The following is a 15,956-nucleotide window of genomic DNA, read 5'->3' on the forward strand; positions in this document are numbered from 1 at the left end:
TTTGATAACAAATATGATTAAAAAGATGTCGTCAACAGTGGAAAAGATGTTTTCTTTCACTCCACCTGGATTCACTTTCTTGGTCGCAGCAAAGAGGCAGGGCTTTAAATCCACCATGAAATATGTCAGTATGACGTTCACTGCTGTTGTGTTGTCCACCTTTTTTCTGAGGAAAACAGATGCTGCTGGGGATGACTTGGTCATGGTGACTTTATTACATGTTTGTGTCCCTCATTACAGTCCATCTACTTCTAGTTGCACATGGGAATGAAACGTTTCACTGCCGAATGCGGCACAAGCAGTGTCCACTCCCTGCTTTGTCTTCCACAGCACTAAGACGACCTCTGTATTTACTACAGACTGCAGGAAACAAGCGAATAATTAATGAGGGTTGCATCAGCCGATTTTCAGAATTGTGATTGCTGGAAACAGCATCAATATTTGCCATAGAGGGAAATATAAATCATACACAGACTGATAACGGTCAGTGGAGCAGTCAGAAGTATTTTTCATCTGTCAGCTGCAGACGTTGGAAACAATGTCCGAGGGTTTGTATTAAATGAGCTGTGACCCGCGGCTGTGTGCCGGTGCAAGAGCACTGACTCCACGAGAGAAAAGGAACAAAACAGAAAAACAAACGCCGGTAAAAGAGTGAACCTCCCTGCTCATCATCATCATCATGGCCCCATTCTTCCTCTCTCAATTGCAACTGAATCGCCTCGGTCTCATTACAGATTATGGCCTCAACAGAGTGACTCTCCCCTTTCTCTCGCTTTTCTCCACACAGTCCCTCTCTTGATTAACATTTTCTGCTAGGCTTCACACCAAAGGCACAACCTGTGCGCTTTAAAGGCAGGGTGAAAAAAAAGCCATCAAGCGCTGGAGTAGAATCAGATAAGGCTATCAGGCAGGAGGCTTTACTGCCTCGGCTTTGTCCCGCTCCTCCACCCGGCCTCGCTTCCTCCCTCAATCTCTCACTCCACTGCACCTTTTGTCCAGCTGATTCCCTGACGGTACGCTCTTCTCAGCCGGGGACCCCCCAACCTCCTCCAGCACCACTGCACTGTGAGCCTGAGCGCTGCAAACAGCAGCTGAAAGAGAAGGCGAGGCTGATGTTGAAGGTGAACCCCCAGCAAACGACTTTAACTCTCAGAACAAGCCTCATTCAGCGTGTTTCACAGAAAGAAGTGGAAAATAAAGTGCAGTTTCCATCCGGTCACAGTACTCAGAGGACAGTTTGGGCCCAGATCTCATTTATGTGAACCACTGGCTCTGGTGAAAGCTGAGAAAAGTTCCTATCTGACACCATCAGAATCAAGTGGTTTATTCATTTATTTAGTTTTTGTATAGTAACTTTAATAAATGTACTGAATATTTTCCTAAACACATTTAACACTTTAAAGACTGATTTTTGAAATGTAGTGTCTTGATCTAAGGCCAAAATCTTGCTTTGTTACATAAAACTTCAGATGCATTAACGTCATGGGATATAGCAGAGTTTCAGTAGGAAAACTGCATCAACTTAATGTCTCAGATTAAGAGTATCGGTTAAGATGCTTGAATATTTGTGCATAAATGTGCCATATTTTTTAAAGTTTAAGTTTTAAGACTGCAAACATGTTTGTAGCTTAACTAATGTGTATCATTAGACCAGGCAATGTTTCCAATCTTCTGAGAGCATGTCAATTGTAGCCTGTTGAGGAATGGCACCTGGCGTGGTCTTCTGTTGCTGGAGCCCGTCTGCTTCAGGGTTGTGCTTTCAGAGATGCTCTTCTGCATACCTTGATGTAGCGAGTTTTGTTTTACGTACTTTAGTCTTTCTGTCAACTCAAAGCAGTCTGGCCACTCTCGTGTGACCTCTGACATTTTCACCCTGAAAACTGTCCATGCATACACTGAATATAATATATATTGTCCCGTCCCTCCCTGAGCCTGGTTCTGCTGGAAATGTTTTTCCTGTTAAAAGAACATTTTTACCTCCTGCTGTCGCCAAGTGCTTATAGGAGGTCGTCTAATAGTTTAACTTTAACTTTAAAAATATAAAGCACCTTGAAGTGACTGCTGTTGTAATTTGGTGCTATATAAATAAAACCAAATTGAATAGTGAAAAGAAATTAGTCATTTTATATTGAGTGTAATTTTCTTTGCCAAAAAGAGGGAAAAGACGTATTAAGTGGAGTTTTTTTTTAAATGTATGTTGTGACTTGCTGTGTTAGCTGTGTTGTCATATATTTCTGGAGTAAAGTCTCAAAATATAAAGTCTAATGGAGTGCAAAAAAAAAAAAAAAAAAAAAAAAAAAAAGATCCTGCCTGAGTAAATGATCGGAAAAATAATTTTTAAAATGCACCTTATATACGCCTGGATGGTTTTTATTATTAGCGGTATCAGTGTGTGTGTGTGTGTGTGTGTGTGTGTGTGTGTGTAACCTCATATTGTCATTGTGGAGTCACAGACGTCAGCACAGGTCAGCTGCTCACTCTCCTCCAGATGGTCAGTGAACCTCAGCCTCCTCAGAAAAAAGAGGAGGAGGATCCATTCACTGTGTCACACAAGGTGCCAGTTCACTTTAGCAGATTGACTGGTGCACTGATGCAGCCACCGAAGAGGATGAGGAAAGCCTTTAAATCCCCGCCTGGGCCCGCTGCAGTGGCCGCACGCATGTGTCCCTCCAGATCCTCATCCCGCACCCTCGTCTCATCGCAGATATTTGCAAACAGATGCGAAGAAGGCAGGCCGCCTTGCTTTTTTTGATTAATCAAGCTTTAACAAGTCAAGTTGACTGGATGCGAATGTAACATTTAGCATGTGAAAAGAGGAGGCCTGGTTTTGATTAGGCCTAAGCTGATAAATGGCAGATTCAAACAGGCCCCCCTGCCATTGGAGAGAAACCCCAGAGGTCCAGAGGTTTAAGTCCAGACTGATATCAACTCTGTTGCTTCTCTTTCTTCTCCACACCAATGAATAGATCCATTATTCAGTAGACTCATTCGCATCTCCTAAATTGAAGTGGCAGCAGCTTAAAAGCCCCGTTTTCTAACCCCCCTCTCGCTTTTTATACGGAGTTGCTCTCCCTAACAAATTTGCCTGCTGAAATATTCATGGGTGCGATTTGTCTCAGTTTGTGCCCCTCGTGTAATCATCGCTTTTACATTTGGGATTTCTGCACTGAATCAGGGAAATAAGCTCATGTTTTTCTCCTAATAGAGTATGTTTAAAAGGAGTCTTTACATGAAAGCGGCATAAAAACATCACTTAAAACAATACAGAACTGAATTTAGCAGATACTGTTTCTGTACTTTGCTTTTTTGCATTCAAAAGGACTGTATTGTAATCTGCTGGCATACTTATCTCCCTTCTGTTTTCCTTTGGGTAGCTTTACATTGTTATAATCAAGATTCTCACTCACAAACTACAACTTTATCTTTTGAAAATCAACTCCTAAAAAGAATTCAATTTTTTTTTGTACATCTTGTAAATAAACTCCAGCTTAAAATACTTGGTATCTTGGGAAACTTGTAAATCTACAGTTTAATTAATGCCCCGTAAAAAAGGAAAAAGAAAAACATGATTTTTTAAAAACTCTTCTAGAAGGGCAAAAGTGATACCTAGAAGATTTTAAAATGTGGATTAAAAAAAAGACCGTTCATATGCCAGAAGTTGTTTTGACCAGCCACCAATTCCATATGGGGATCAAACACCTGGAACATTTACCCCAAATGCGCCAAAAATGCACAGCAAGTTATCAGAAAAGACTTTGTTACCACAACGATGCAATTTGATGGTCTATAACTCAAAAAACTGAAGGTAACATTTTGTCTGGCTTCATTAAATATACTAAAGTCAATATATAAAAACAGCTGAGCCTCTGAAAAGCTTTCCCATTATATCCGTGTAGTTCCATTGTAGAGCTTGCATGGAAACCTGCCTCCCAGTAGACCCACACGTGGACAAACTGCTGTCAGTACACGGAAGCAGGTGGGTGGATCGATGAATATCGATAGTACTGATAACAAGACTCATATTGTTATTGGGTTGATACTAGAGCGAGGGTCGAAACTTTGTTTCTATCCCAGTTCAGTATGTAGGCCATAGAATTTTGTTAAAATGATTAATTTTTTAAAATGAAGAAATAGAACAGAAGTTGTAGAAAACACAAGTTGACATCCACAGAGTTAAATGTTATGCTTTTGATCTTTGAACACATCTGTAAACAGTGGGAAGCCTCCACCTGTCAGCCTTCGTGTTTTTTTATTTTTATTTTTTTAAGTCCTGAAAATAGAAAAAATTTAAAAATAGAAAATAGAAAAAGTTTGCTATCACACAAACCTCAGAAAAGTGGTCAGTCTAGGCGCTTTTCAGTGTTTTTCCTAAGCAGAAATGATTTAATACAAATGCTAATATTTCCCTGTAATATACTCAAACTCAGGAAAAACCTTTTCCCTATTCAACCACAGCAGTGCCGTTCATTTCGAGGCCTTGACCGCTGCATCTATTCATCTCACTTTCTGTCTTCATATAAAGACCCAGCAGCCAAGTGCCACTCTGACCCCCTTCCTCCCCTCCTTCGCTCCCTCCTCCCCGATCTTGGTCAACTGGACGCCCTGTGAACCTCTCGCCCCGTATTGTCCCCCCTCCCTGACCCCGGTGCGACCGGAGGAGAGAAATATTGCCCTAATCCACTTTGCACACACACACATGCACACACCGTGAGAAGCCTGACGTTGTTACTCGAGCTGCTCGTTTCTTTTGACTATCACACAGAAAGATGATGAATTCACCATCTGAAGTTTAGTTTGTCTAAGAGTACAGTTAACATGGCTTCCCCTAGCTCTCAACTTTTGCCTTTGTTTTCTTCTCTTTCCAGTCGACTTTTTGGCAAAGTACTGCATTTTCAGTCAGGAGAAGCTGGCCGAGTACAAAAGGGCTTTTGAAGCAGTAAGTGAAAAGGGATTTAAAGCCTTTATATTCCCCTTTTTCTTTTAGGATATTCTGTTTCACTCACTGTAATTTGCTGCTCTCCCTCCCAGAAATAAGGGTATTTTTTTCTCCTAACGGTAGCAATGGCTTGCAAAATTTAGGAAAACAGTAAAAATGTTTATCTCAGAATTTAAGAAAAATCACTTTTTTCCAGTTCGCAATCACAGTCAACTAAGAAAACCAATGAGTATTAAAAGAAGGTTGAAACAGATTTCAGCCTTAAGAAAAGATTCAGCTAGTTAATTAATGTGATAATTCACACCTTGGTTGCATTCCTAAAATATTTCCAAGGGTCGAAAAAAAAAGTCAAAAGAAAAGACTCAAGTTTTAATTTTTTTGTGTGTTTTTCTTCCTTTTTGTAAAATATTCAACAGTTTTTCCTCTTTAACCACTATGCTCTGCAACTGGTTGCCGAGTGGTTGCTGGATTTTGCTGGTTGTTACTAGGTGAAAGCACCAAAAGCCTTCTATGCTAGTGATTGCTTTGTTGGTTAGCATGGAAGACGGCGACTTCTCTGCAAACAGTTGACAACTACTCGCCAAGCAGTAGTGAAATGTGAAAAAGTATGAGGTAACCTAGAAACACAGTCTTTTCCCTTCAAACTAAAAGTTCCACCTTACCGCCACAACCAACATGTTTTAAAAAGCGAAGTTTTTAGTTTGAAGGCAAAATGTTTCTGTTTCCAGTTTGCGTTTTGAAGTTTCACTACTGAAAAGATGACAAGTTGGCATCTTTCATGCAAACTAGAGGCAATCTGCTACCAACCAATCTGCTGGTGTAAGCTCGAGCAACCACTCTCCAACTAGTTGGGGAATACACGTTTTCCTCCTGCGACCGGTCTCTAGGCCTGTGTGAGTCAGGTTTTATATTCACCTGTATTCTTTAGTATATTCTCTTTCTTTCACTGTAATTTGCTGAACTTCCTTTTAGTAATGATGTAATTTTTCCCCCTGATGGTAGTAAGGTTGACAATGAGTTGGCTTTTAATTAATCAGTTAATCCAATCATCCTCAAACTGGAGAGATTTATTTCCAAAGGTAATAAAGAAAGTAAAGGTCAAGCTAGAGATTTTAATAATCTATCACAACTTTCTGTTGATTCTTTATATAGTATTTTCCTCTGTTTAATCCTTTAAGTTAAAGATGGTAATGGCAGTCTTCTTTTGCAGGAGGACAGTGACGGTGATGGCTACATCTCCTGTCTGCAGGTCCTCCTCGCTCTTAAAAACATCATCCCTCCTGAGCTGCTGTCCGAAGAGGAAGAGATCTACGTCTACAGGGTGGGTCTTCGCTTTGCCTGCACATGCTCACATCACACATTCATGACGCTTTAACAGTTGCATGGGTTTGTTTTTTGGATTTCCTTTGTTTCTTTTTTTTTAGATCCTGGAGATGGTGGACTTCAGAGTGACAGATGGGCTTGTGGACCTGAGGCTGTTTGCTGTAATTGCAAGCCTGGCACAGAAAATTGCATCCATGGAGTAAGTGACCAACTAACACACCCCTCAGAGAGGCCGGAGGAGGAGTCGCTGACCTCCCATAAATAAGAATAAGACTGTGTATGCAAGTTTGTTCCAGTGATTTTGCCATCGTGTGTGGGACCCTCTTTGATCCACTTTGCCTTTTTAGAAACGTTTTATACGACTTTAGAGGTCAAGGTTTCGAGTCTGGATGTGATAACTGTGCACTTTGCCCTTAAGGACTGAAACCAAAGTTGAATAGTCACAAGAATTTGACTTAATTCAAACTTATCTTACCATGAAAAAGTTAGATATCAAATATATCCATTAATTTGGGAGAAAACAGCTAAAAAATGATGCAAAAGCTGTAAAAGAGTTAAAAACTTTATTCAAAGAACTGTGTTGTATTACTTTTAAAAAGTAATGCATCACCTCCTTAAAGAGAGTCAAAGTTATATAATTACCAATAAACAGTATAAAACTAACATTACCGCCACACCGTGACACAAATCCCTGTGCTAATGAAGGCACATGCAACTCTTTCTTTTAGTCTTTAGGTTTTATTACAAAGATGACCAATGAGCGCTTCACAGGAAACACTGACTGCACTGTGGCCGTGAAGCAAGTCTGCTCAGCTGGTTTTAGCTTTTGAAACTCAAGCTTTGGCTCTTTGGTGTAAGAGGGGGGTCTTGATACACTCACTCTGGGGTCGTTGCCTACATGGACCGTCGACTACCGTGTCACAAATGACCAGTCTGTGTGTTACTCTCTCGTGTGCTGTTGAAGGTGTCCACTTCAGACACTTTCTGCGCTTCTCATGCTGCTTTTTGGATCTCTGATGTTTTTTTGGGCTTCTCCCGTTCTTATATAGCTCCACTGTGGCCCTGCTGCCAGTAGCATCTTTGTGTTTATTTATGTGCAGTATCTTTATTTGTATTGACAAACAGACTGCAGTGAACAGGATGGATGAAAGGATTATACATAATTATATATAAAATAAAGAGATGACCTGGTTTGAGTTTTTTGACATCTGGTTGTCTGTAGGAACTTACTGTATATTAAATAATTAGCCGGTAATGAGGATAATCACTTTCTCCAACCCTCAAATAACAGTTCTATTGCTTTTGGTAAATATGCCCGTCGTTATTTTATATAAAAATCATTAAAACTGATACATTATAATGTATTTATTGTAGTTTGTCTGACTGCTGGTCTGCAATTAATACATAAAAAAATCAACAATTTATTAATTTATTTATTTAAAACAACCCTGAAACAAAGCAAAACATTTCTCCTCATATCAAGCGCTCTACAATCCAGGGGCTGCTCGCTGTATGTCTGTGTTTTTAGGTAAAAAGAAAAAAAGCATTCAGTGTTTTTCTTTATATTTCAGGTGTTTTCACTCCTTTCTGAGTTTTCACGGCGTAAACGGGAGAAAAAAGGATTTGCAGACGAACAGATCGCGAAAATAGCCGAACCCTGAACCCTCCGCGTCCTTGTGTCTCTGCATTGTGCCCCATATGTCGCAGATTCCCACACACAGCGATCTCTCGCTGCCCCGGGCTCTATAGCTTCCTACACACAGGAGAGTGTGGAGCCAAGCCAGCACCAGAGGTCCCCGAGGGTCAAGGCCTGCACCCAAAACCTTCACCCCAGAGTGAGAGCTCCCTCTCAGCGAGTACGGGGCCAGGGTCACGGGTCCTCTGATTTACGGCCAGCCCCTTTGTGTGGTGCATTAGAGGAGGCCTGTAGACTGGCTGCCGCGCTGGCACAGAAAGCCCAGGGTGTCTGCGCTCTATAGAGGCAATTATAGTAATGATAATGAATGTCCATATTAAACCTCTTTCCACAGAACTCCTTTCTGCGATTTAAATGATAAGAAGAGAGGAGATCAGCGCTCCTATCGCCACCTAAACAAGGAGAAAACAATAGCATCCTTCTGCCGTCTCATCCCAACTGAACTCAGCTGATCCTCTTACCTGTTTCACTTAATCCTGTTGTCTGTAATCCTAGCTTTGAAATGAGCTGCAACAGTAGTTACACAATCAGCCTTTCTGATCATGAAGGGTTTAGAGGAGGTGGCTCCCTCATGTTCATAGATGTTTCTTGCAGTTTAACGGCACAGTAATTACACCCTCCTCCTCCCCCGTTTGCTCTCTTCTTTTCTTTTCATCTTTAACTGTCCTCCCCTCTCGTGTCTCTCATCTCTCCGGCTCCCTTTTTGCCTCCCTCTCACCCTCTCTGTGCTCTCCTGTTTTGGCCCTTGACTCAGGCCATCTGTCCCTGTGTGGCATTGTGCTTCCTCACAAGTCCACCTCACACAGCGCCACATTCCCTCAGGCAGCATCACGTGGTCTGACGGGAAGCACATTACCATGCAGAATTCCCGAACGGCATCGGGCGGAGCCGGCTCATCCTCGTGCTTTCGCTGGAAACTCACGCTGACCATCTCCCCGCTACTGTGTCTCCCCGCTACGTAAACTCCCCGCTACGTAAACTGTCAGCCTGCTCACAATATCCCAAAACAACCCTCAACTCTGTCAAGTCAAACTAGGTCAGGATATGTTTGCATCCCTTCACCTCCTGCTTCGCTGGCTCCCCAGCGAGGGGACCGCCAAAATTTTGGGGGTATTACGCAAGCGAGAAGTCTGCTGTGCTGGCCACAGTGGGGTGCCGGAGGAGGCCCGACAAAAGAAAATGGGTTAGGCTGCTATTATCCTCCCTGCAGTCCATCACCGGTCCCCTCGCCCCTCGTTTACGCGAGCCATTATCACGCCAGTGTCCTTAGCGCACCAGCGTTTGGACTCTTTTACTGCAAACCAAGTGCAATTAATAATCATTAGCTGCCCTGTCTCTCTTCATCCCCATCAAGCCCCTGCCTGCACCGTGGTTGGAGGACAAGGGCCAATCATGGAGCTGGGAGCACTCAGGCGTGCACTGCACTCGATGGCCTGGTGCTCAGCCATTCTTTGGTCTAACAGGCCATTGAGCGCTCGGCGAGGAGGGGCTCATTAACACTGGGCGCTCGTTAGAGAAGGGACGGCCGTCGCTGTGCCACACGCTGTACAGGAGAGGCCTGTCCCCACACAATCGGTCCGGTCTCCCTCTAATTATCCGCGTAGACCTAGATTGTGCCGGTCTGTGAGTGGTCACATTGCTGCAGAGTGTGCCTCCGGTCGCTGAGGCCCCTCCCCAAACCTCCACACGGACTCAAAACCAGAGCAGTTTTATCCGTTACTGTGGCGGGGTGTTCCCGTGTGCCCACGCATTGTTTGGCAGCCTGGCCACTGTGAACAACCACAATGGACTCAGAACATTTTACCATCACGTCTCCTCTAAACACGACGTCGCATAGGACAAACCCGCCAAAAAATGCCACCAAAGTTTTTCCTATTTTTGGAGCGATTACATGACCGCAATTATTTGTATTCACAACAACCCCGTTTGTCCAAATGTTTCCCTCCTTAAAGGCCAGCTGCTCTCTTCTTTTACACTTCATGACTTAGTCAATAAAAGAATTAGTGCAGCGTGCTCTGGAGGCTCATGGAGCCACTTTTGTGTCTGTATTATGAAATCAGAACAGGTTTGCAATCAAATAGCAAAACTATACAAACTGGAAGTATGTAAATAAACTTAACCCTACCCTGGTTCCCTCTGCAAAAAGTTGATCACTTTTCTTCATTTTTTTCAGTTATTGCAAAAAATAAGCTCTATTGGAAATACATATTTCAGACACTATTGTGTTTGGTTAGATGTAGGAATCTTCAAAATTTAAAAATAATATGTTGTTTTTATCTGTTTCAAAGCATTAGGGAGTTTTTATTTGTTTCTTTTTAACCCTGTAAAGCCTGAACCATGAAATAACTGTCATCCATCCATCCATTCTCTAACCCTTATCAGGATCGGGGGGGTTGGAGTCTATCCCAGCTACCACAGGGCGAGAGGGGTACACTCTGGACAGGTCACCAGTCTGACACAGGGCTGAAATCATGCCAAAATAAACCTCATGTATCAGATATTATACACTTGATGTTAAACAGTTAAACATGTGTCTCTGTAAACCATGAAACCTTTACATTTGATTTTGGGCTATAGAAATACAAATGACTTGTCAAACAAATAAATAAATGCATTTGAACAATTAATTTAAAAAATGAAAATAAGGTTATAAATAGCTCTAAAAAAGCAGATGTTCTGCGATAATGTTATATAGAGAATAAGTAGATGTATATCAGCTTTGTCAGAGAAAAACGACCAGACCACATGACCTAAATGATGTGCATCCACACTTTGTACAAGTGTGTGTCATACAGTTTGGTAGCTTGTATTGTGTATGGGATTATTTAGGGTCTTTTTTTATGTTTTTAATCTTTAGGCCAGTAAACTACTTGTGTTTTTTTCCCCTCTTATTTAAAAAGAATAATAAACAATTTGATAGACACAAACAGATGATTTCAGAGTCACTGACTGTCTGTGTTCAGCATTACCAAGACCGCACGTTAGGCATCAAACATTACAAACATTTCTGGGATTGTTACTTTTGATCTCATCGTGTAAATCTTGTTTAATAATCTGCGTGTTGTAACCAGTGCTGGGTGTAACACATTCCAAACTAACATGTTACTGTAATCACATTACATTGTCAGTAATGTAGTAATGTAGCTAAATTGTACTAACTTCATTAATTACATTACAGTTAATTGTGTTGTTACTCGTGTTACATTTACTCAACACTGAGTGTTCGCCAGCTCCTGTTCTCTGGAACCGGCCAGAATCACTGTGGCTCTTTGGGCTCGTTTCCAGCTTTGCTTCGGATCTTGTGTGTCCTCATTAGGATAGGGATTGTTGTCAGTATGTGGGACTGTAGCCTCAGGTTTATATTGTTAGCTGGTAATTGTGTAGCAATATATTTCAGGTCATGTTGTAGATTAATGCCAAAGTAATGCAACAAGTAGTGAATTACTTTTTAATTAAGTAACGTACTGCACTACTTTTAAGACAAGTAACGTTTAAGAAATTACTTTTGGATTCACATTTTAATTGTGAATTTATCTGACTGGCAGTAAAGCCTTATTTCAAAGCAGCTCTCCGATCCGTTTTGATTCCACTTTATAGCTTTATAAAGATATAAACGTAACTCCTCTCTTTTGGGAGTTTCCCAAAGCCTGAAAAATACCCTGATTACATCATCAGGGTAATCTCACTTTGGACTTGGACACATGAGTTTAAAAGTGAAGATATCCTGGATGTGATTTCTCTACAGGCAGAATTAAACCTTCAAAAGTTTTCAGCTCATGTTCTTATTTTTGCTTTTTCCTTTCAGCGAGTTTATGCGATCGCTCATCAGCAGCATGGACTTCCGATCCTTGGAAGTGAGACTCTTCAAAGCTAAGGTGCAGTGAAAGCTTCCTTCGCCTCATGTTTACACTCTGGAGTTTGTTTTCATGATGTGTCCTCAATGCAACATCAGATTAACTCACACATTAGTCACATTTATTCCACAAACGCCATCCCCGCCTCTTTTCATGGCCTCGCTGGTATAATTATAATGAAATAAATGCTGGCAAACACTTTGAAGAGTAATTCCAAGGCATCCTTTATACAGCAAGCTTTTTTTATGAGAGGCACTCACCCCTCATGCATAGAAATGAGGGAAGCAAGCCAGGGAGAGAAAGAGAGGGGTGCCTTTCCCTTTTCATAGATTAGCACAGCCTTAATCTCATTAAAGTGCCCAGCAGTGAACATGCCGTCCACTCCGCCCAGCCCTGTAATCAGCCCGAGACACACGGCTCATCTTAGACGGACCGGGACGGAGCTACCAGCTGGCCCAGTACTCATTCACAGAAGGAAGAACTGAGCAATAGAAAGGCAGGAGGAACATGAAAGCCTGCAGCCATGGGTTTGGAAACTGAGCCCCTGGCCAGGTAGGGGAGGCTTCGTAATTACAGAGCTGTTAGGGATAGGGTTGTTAACTGGAGAAGTTGGGGGGGGGGGGGCAGCAGCAATGGGGTGTTTGCCAGAAGGATTATAACCCTCCCACCCCTACTCCTCCTCCTGACAATTAGTACCTTGACTGCATTAACTGTGCAAACAGGTGCACTCAAAAAAGACTAGAAACAGCCTGTGGTAATCTGAGGCTTCACTAAAGAGCACACACACAATAACAACACACAAGTGGTTCAAAGAGCAAGACCAGAGCCAGTTTTCCATGTTTGAGGTCATGTCAAAAACTATGATTGTTATTAACTCCTGCAGCAACTTTTCCTGTTCCTCCTGGAGGACCAGCAGGGCGATGCGGGCGCTCAGAAGGGCTTCATCAGCGCAGAGCAGCTGCTGCTGGAGCTGAAGGCCGGGGGCATCCACCTGGATCAGGAGGTGGCCGTCAGACTGGAGCTGCAGCACATTCCTCCTCTGGACCTGCTGGACTTCTTGGCCTACCTGCCTCTCTTCATGCTCATTCACAAGTCGGTGATTTCCAACCCTTTTGATGACTCCAGCAACCTTTGACCTCAGCACTGTGTGGCTGACATCTCAGCTGAGCCACGTCTGCTTGTATGAAAAGACGACATGACAAACAGAAAAGTGATTTTAAAAAGGACATTTGTGGTGGAGATTTAAAGTATTTCTTTTAAATGATGCTTACTTTGTTGCATTTCTCTTCTAGCTTTAACTTTTAAATTTGCCAGTAACAACCAGCAAGAGTGAGTTTAGAGTGGAAGAAACCATTATACCTTGCTATCTCCGCTGCACCTGAAACTTATTTCTTTTATTTTAAATTGCTTTAAATTAGACATTCAGCATTAGTTTGGGTTTCATAAAATGTATAAATATAAATAAGCACTAATATTTATGCAATTAGATATTAAGATCTTAAGAGACAAACTCGCTAAAAGAATGCTCTCACATACTAATGAATACAGAATGTTTAGTAATTTAACAGACCATCAGAGACAAGTGTTTGTTGTTGGACGTTAAAAAATAACAGAAGCCTTTCTGATAAAAGCCGCCAGCACAGAAGTTACACTGGATGTTTATGACACACTAATAAAAGATAAGTCGATCATTAGACTGACGATCCCTTAGGGACTTCTGTGGGGTAATGTTCAAACAATCTCTCTCCTCGACTGCTGTGTAAACACATATTTCCATATGAATACTTTGAATATAAACAAGGGTCAAGATTTTGGGAAGCCAAAATGTTTTTGACCTTTTATAGTTCAATACAGTCCTGAAACCATCAGTTATCTTCTGTCAAGGATTCAGATTTTTATTGTCTCCTTTATTTTTTCTGCATTAATAATGTAAACACTCTGCAGCATGTGTGTGTACATTTTACACTTTGTTTGCACTGCGCTCCCTTTAGCAGTCATTTCAATTGCCTGAAAATAGAATTGAATGTACCCTGCACTTCCCACTCCATCTCTCATCTGTACGAGTGGCTGAATTTTATTGGTATCGCACAGTCTCAGGTGGTCACATTGCTGCCGGTCTCTTCCTGTGCGTATGTCCTTTACGTCACACATGTGCTGAGTATGTTCTGTTTCCAGCCTCTGTCGTTTCTCTGAGGCATGTGGATCACGTCACAGAGCAGCAAAGTGCTGTCTGTGGTCCTGAAATCTTCTGTGGCTGCTGTAGTTTCAGAGTCTGATGCTCTGATTCATGTAACAAGTGCTCATTGTTGTGGAGTTTATTAAAAAAAAGACACAAAAACATTTGAGAAAAATGCAGCAGCGCAGCAGAGCTATTGGCTACCGTCCAGTTCAGTCCAACTTAATCAACACTGATGAATGATATTCGCTAAGATACTCAACTGATGTGGTTTGAGCCTTTGTTTTGCCTCAGCTTTGCCAATTAGATATGGCCGCGCTCTCCTGCCGCTTGTGCACGCTTGACAGACTGCCGCCGAGGGAAACATAATGAGCTGTGACAGGCAGCAAACCTTTGTAAGCTCTATGTCACCAGAGAAAACAGTCAAAACTGCTTTTATTGTAACTCTTTAGATGCATGTTTTGAACTCCATCTAATTTGAAAATGTGGCTGCAGGTGAGCTTTAGGGTCTTCTTACCAGAGACTACAGGAGGAAATTAGCCTTGTATTATGTACTGTCCATTGTTCCTGCTAAATAAATACAGCTAAATATTAAAAAAAGTAAAAAAGTAACTTTCAGCATCCTCCCCTTCCTTCCAATAAACACTTTCCTGCAGACTTTCTGGGCTCAGTCACTTGTTTTGTCTTACTTAAAACAACTTGATTTTCATTTTGTAAATTTTGGTCCTCCTCAGATTCCAGAAGGTTGTTAACATAGAGTAAAGTTCATCATGTGACTGGGTCGTTAGTCAGTGAGCTCAGATCCATATAGATTGGTTTTAAAACACTCAAGTCCATAAGCCTAAATGCATCTTTTATATAGAGTCTATAAGGTTAAATGCATCTTTTTACAGTCTATAATAATAAATATGTATTTTGTGTACACTCTCTGGGCTTGCCTTACTTGCCCTAAGTTGTCGTTTTATATTTTTAAAACGATCAAAAACATTGATTTTATCTTTAGAGAAACAAAGTTCCTCACTCCATATAGGTTCCTTGAGTGATAAAGTACCACTGTGTGGCTTTTCCCCCACTGCTGAGGTCTATGACAAAGTCTGGGGACCTCTCACTGTTGGTTGTGTGTTGAAGGTCTTTTTTATTTTATTTTATTTTTTTTAATTTTAATCCAGTCATCATAATTGTTTACTTGTTAAACTGTGATGGTTCTTGGCTGGAGGCTGCCGTCTCTCTTACTTTACTTTTTTAGTGAATTAAAGTTAAATTTGAAAACCTTAAAAAAAAAAAAAATCACATTTTTAATGAAGTTCACGATGCCTTTCAAAATAAAAGGTCTTGAAGTAAATTAAAAGAGGCGAGGAAAGTAGAGATGTATTTGCACATACAAGAGTGGGATCAAACCTTTCTCATGTGTCATTCTGATAGAAAAGTTTTATTCGGGTTTAAAGATATTCCAAGCTGGCAGAAAATTTTACTCACATCAGAAAATATATACAGAATTTAGAGGTATCATCTGTTTGATCTGAAGTGTTGCAGGTCCTCGCCCGGTAGTGTTTGAGGTGGGGAAACCTGTTTGTTTCTGTGCTTCTAATAAATAGATTAAGTGAATAGATATTATAATTGTTTATTAATTATTGTCCAAACAATGAAGTGTCTGCAGGTCAATGCTAAACTCAGACAGTAATTTATGTTTTTGAATGAGCCAGGAGGACCCTCTGCCTCTCTCTCAGGCCCCCTGGTGGTCCACGAACTCTCGTTTGTGCGCTCATATTTACAATAAACACGAGGTTTTCCAAAGAATTTCACTAAAATGTGTCTTATTTATGTATTTAACGCCATTTCTGCATAAACTCCCACATTAACACCAACATTTTTAACCCCACACACTCTGCCGGATGTTTTTTCCCCTCCCAGGTGGTGGTTGTGTGTTCAGCGGCATGCTGCTGTCAGGAGGCACACGCCATCAGCCAATTC

General features: G+C 41.5%; 1 protein-coding gene across 4 annotated transcripts in view; it reads left to right on the plus strand.

The window, feature by feature from the left end:
* Window positions 1–14,597, plus strand: part of LOC102082573 (uncharacterized) — a 72,113-nt gene extending 57,516 nt beyond the window's left edge. For all 4 annotated transcript variants that reach the window (XM_019347306.1, XM_019347309.1, XM_005475891.3 and 1 more), the window contains 5 exons: window positions 4,866–4,936; window positions 6,147–6,257; window positions 6,361–6,458; window positions 11,761–11,830; window positions 12,693–14,597. In XM_019347306.1, coding sequence (XP_019202851.1) covers window positions 4,866–4,936; window positions 6,147–6,257; window positions 6,361–6,458; window positions 11,761–11,830; window positions 12,693–12,944 — 602 coding nt within the window. In that variant the 3' untranslated portion in view covers window positions 12,945–14,597. The remainder of the gene's footprint in view (window positions 1–4,865; window positions 4,937–6,146; window positions 6,258–6,360; window positions 6,459–11,760; window positions 11,831–12,692) is intronic.
* The last annotated feature ends 1,359 nt before the right edge of the window (window positions 14,598–15,956 follow it).

This window comes from Oreochromis niloticus, linkage group LG17, assembly GCF_001858045.2.
Source record: "Oreochromis niloticus isolate F11D_XX linkage group LG17, O_niloticus_UMD_NMBU, whole genome shotgun sequence".
NCBI lineage: Eukaryota > Metazoa > Chordata > Actinopteri > Cichliformes > Cichlidae > Oreochromis > Oreochromis niloticus.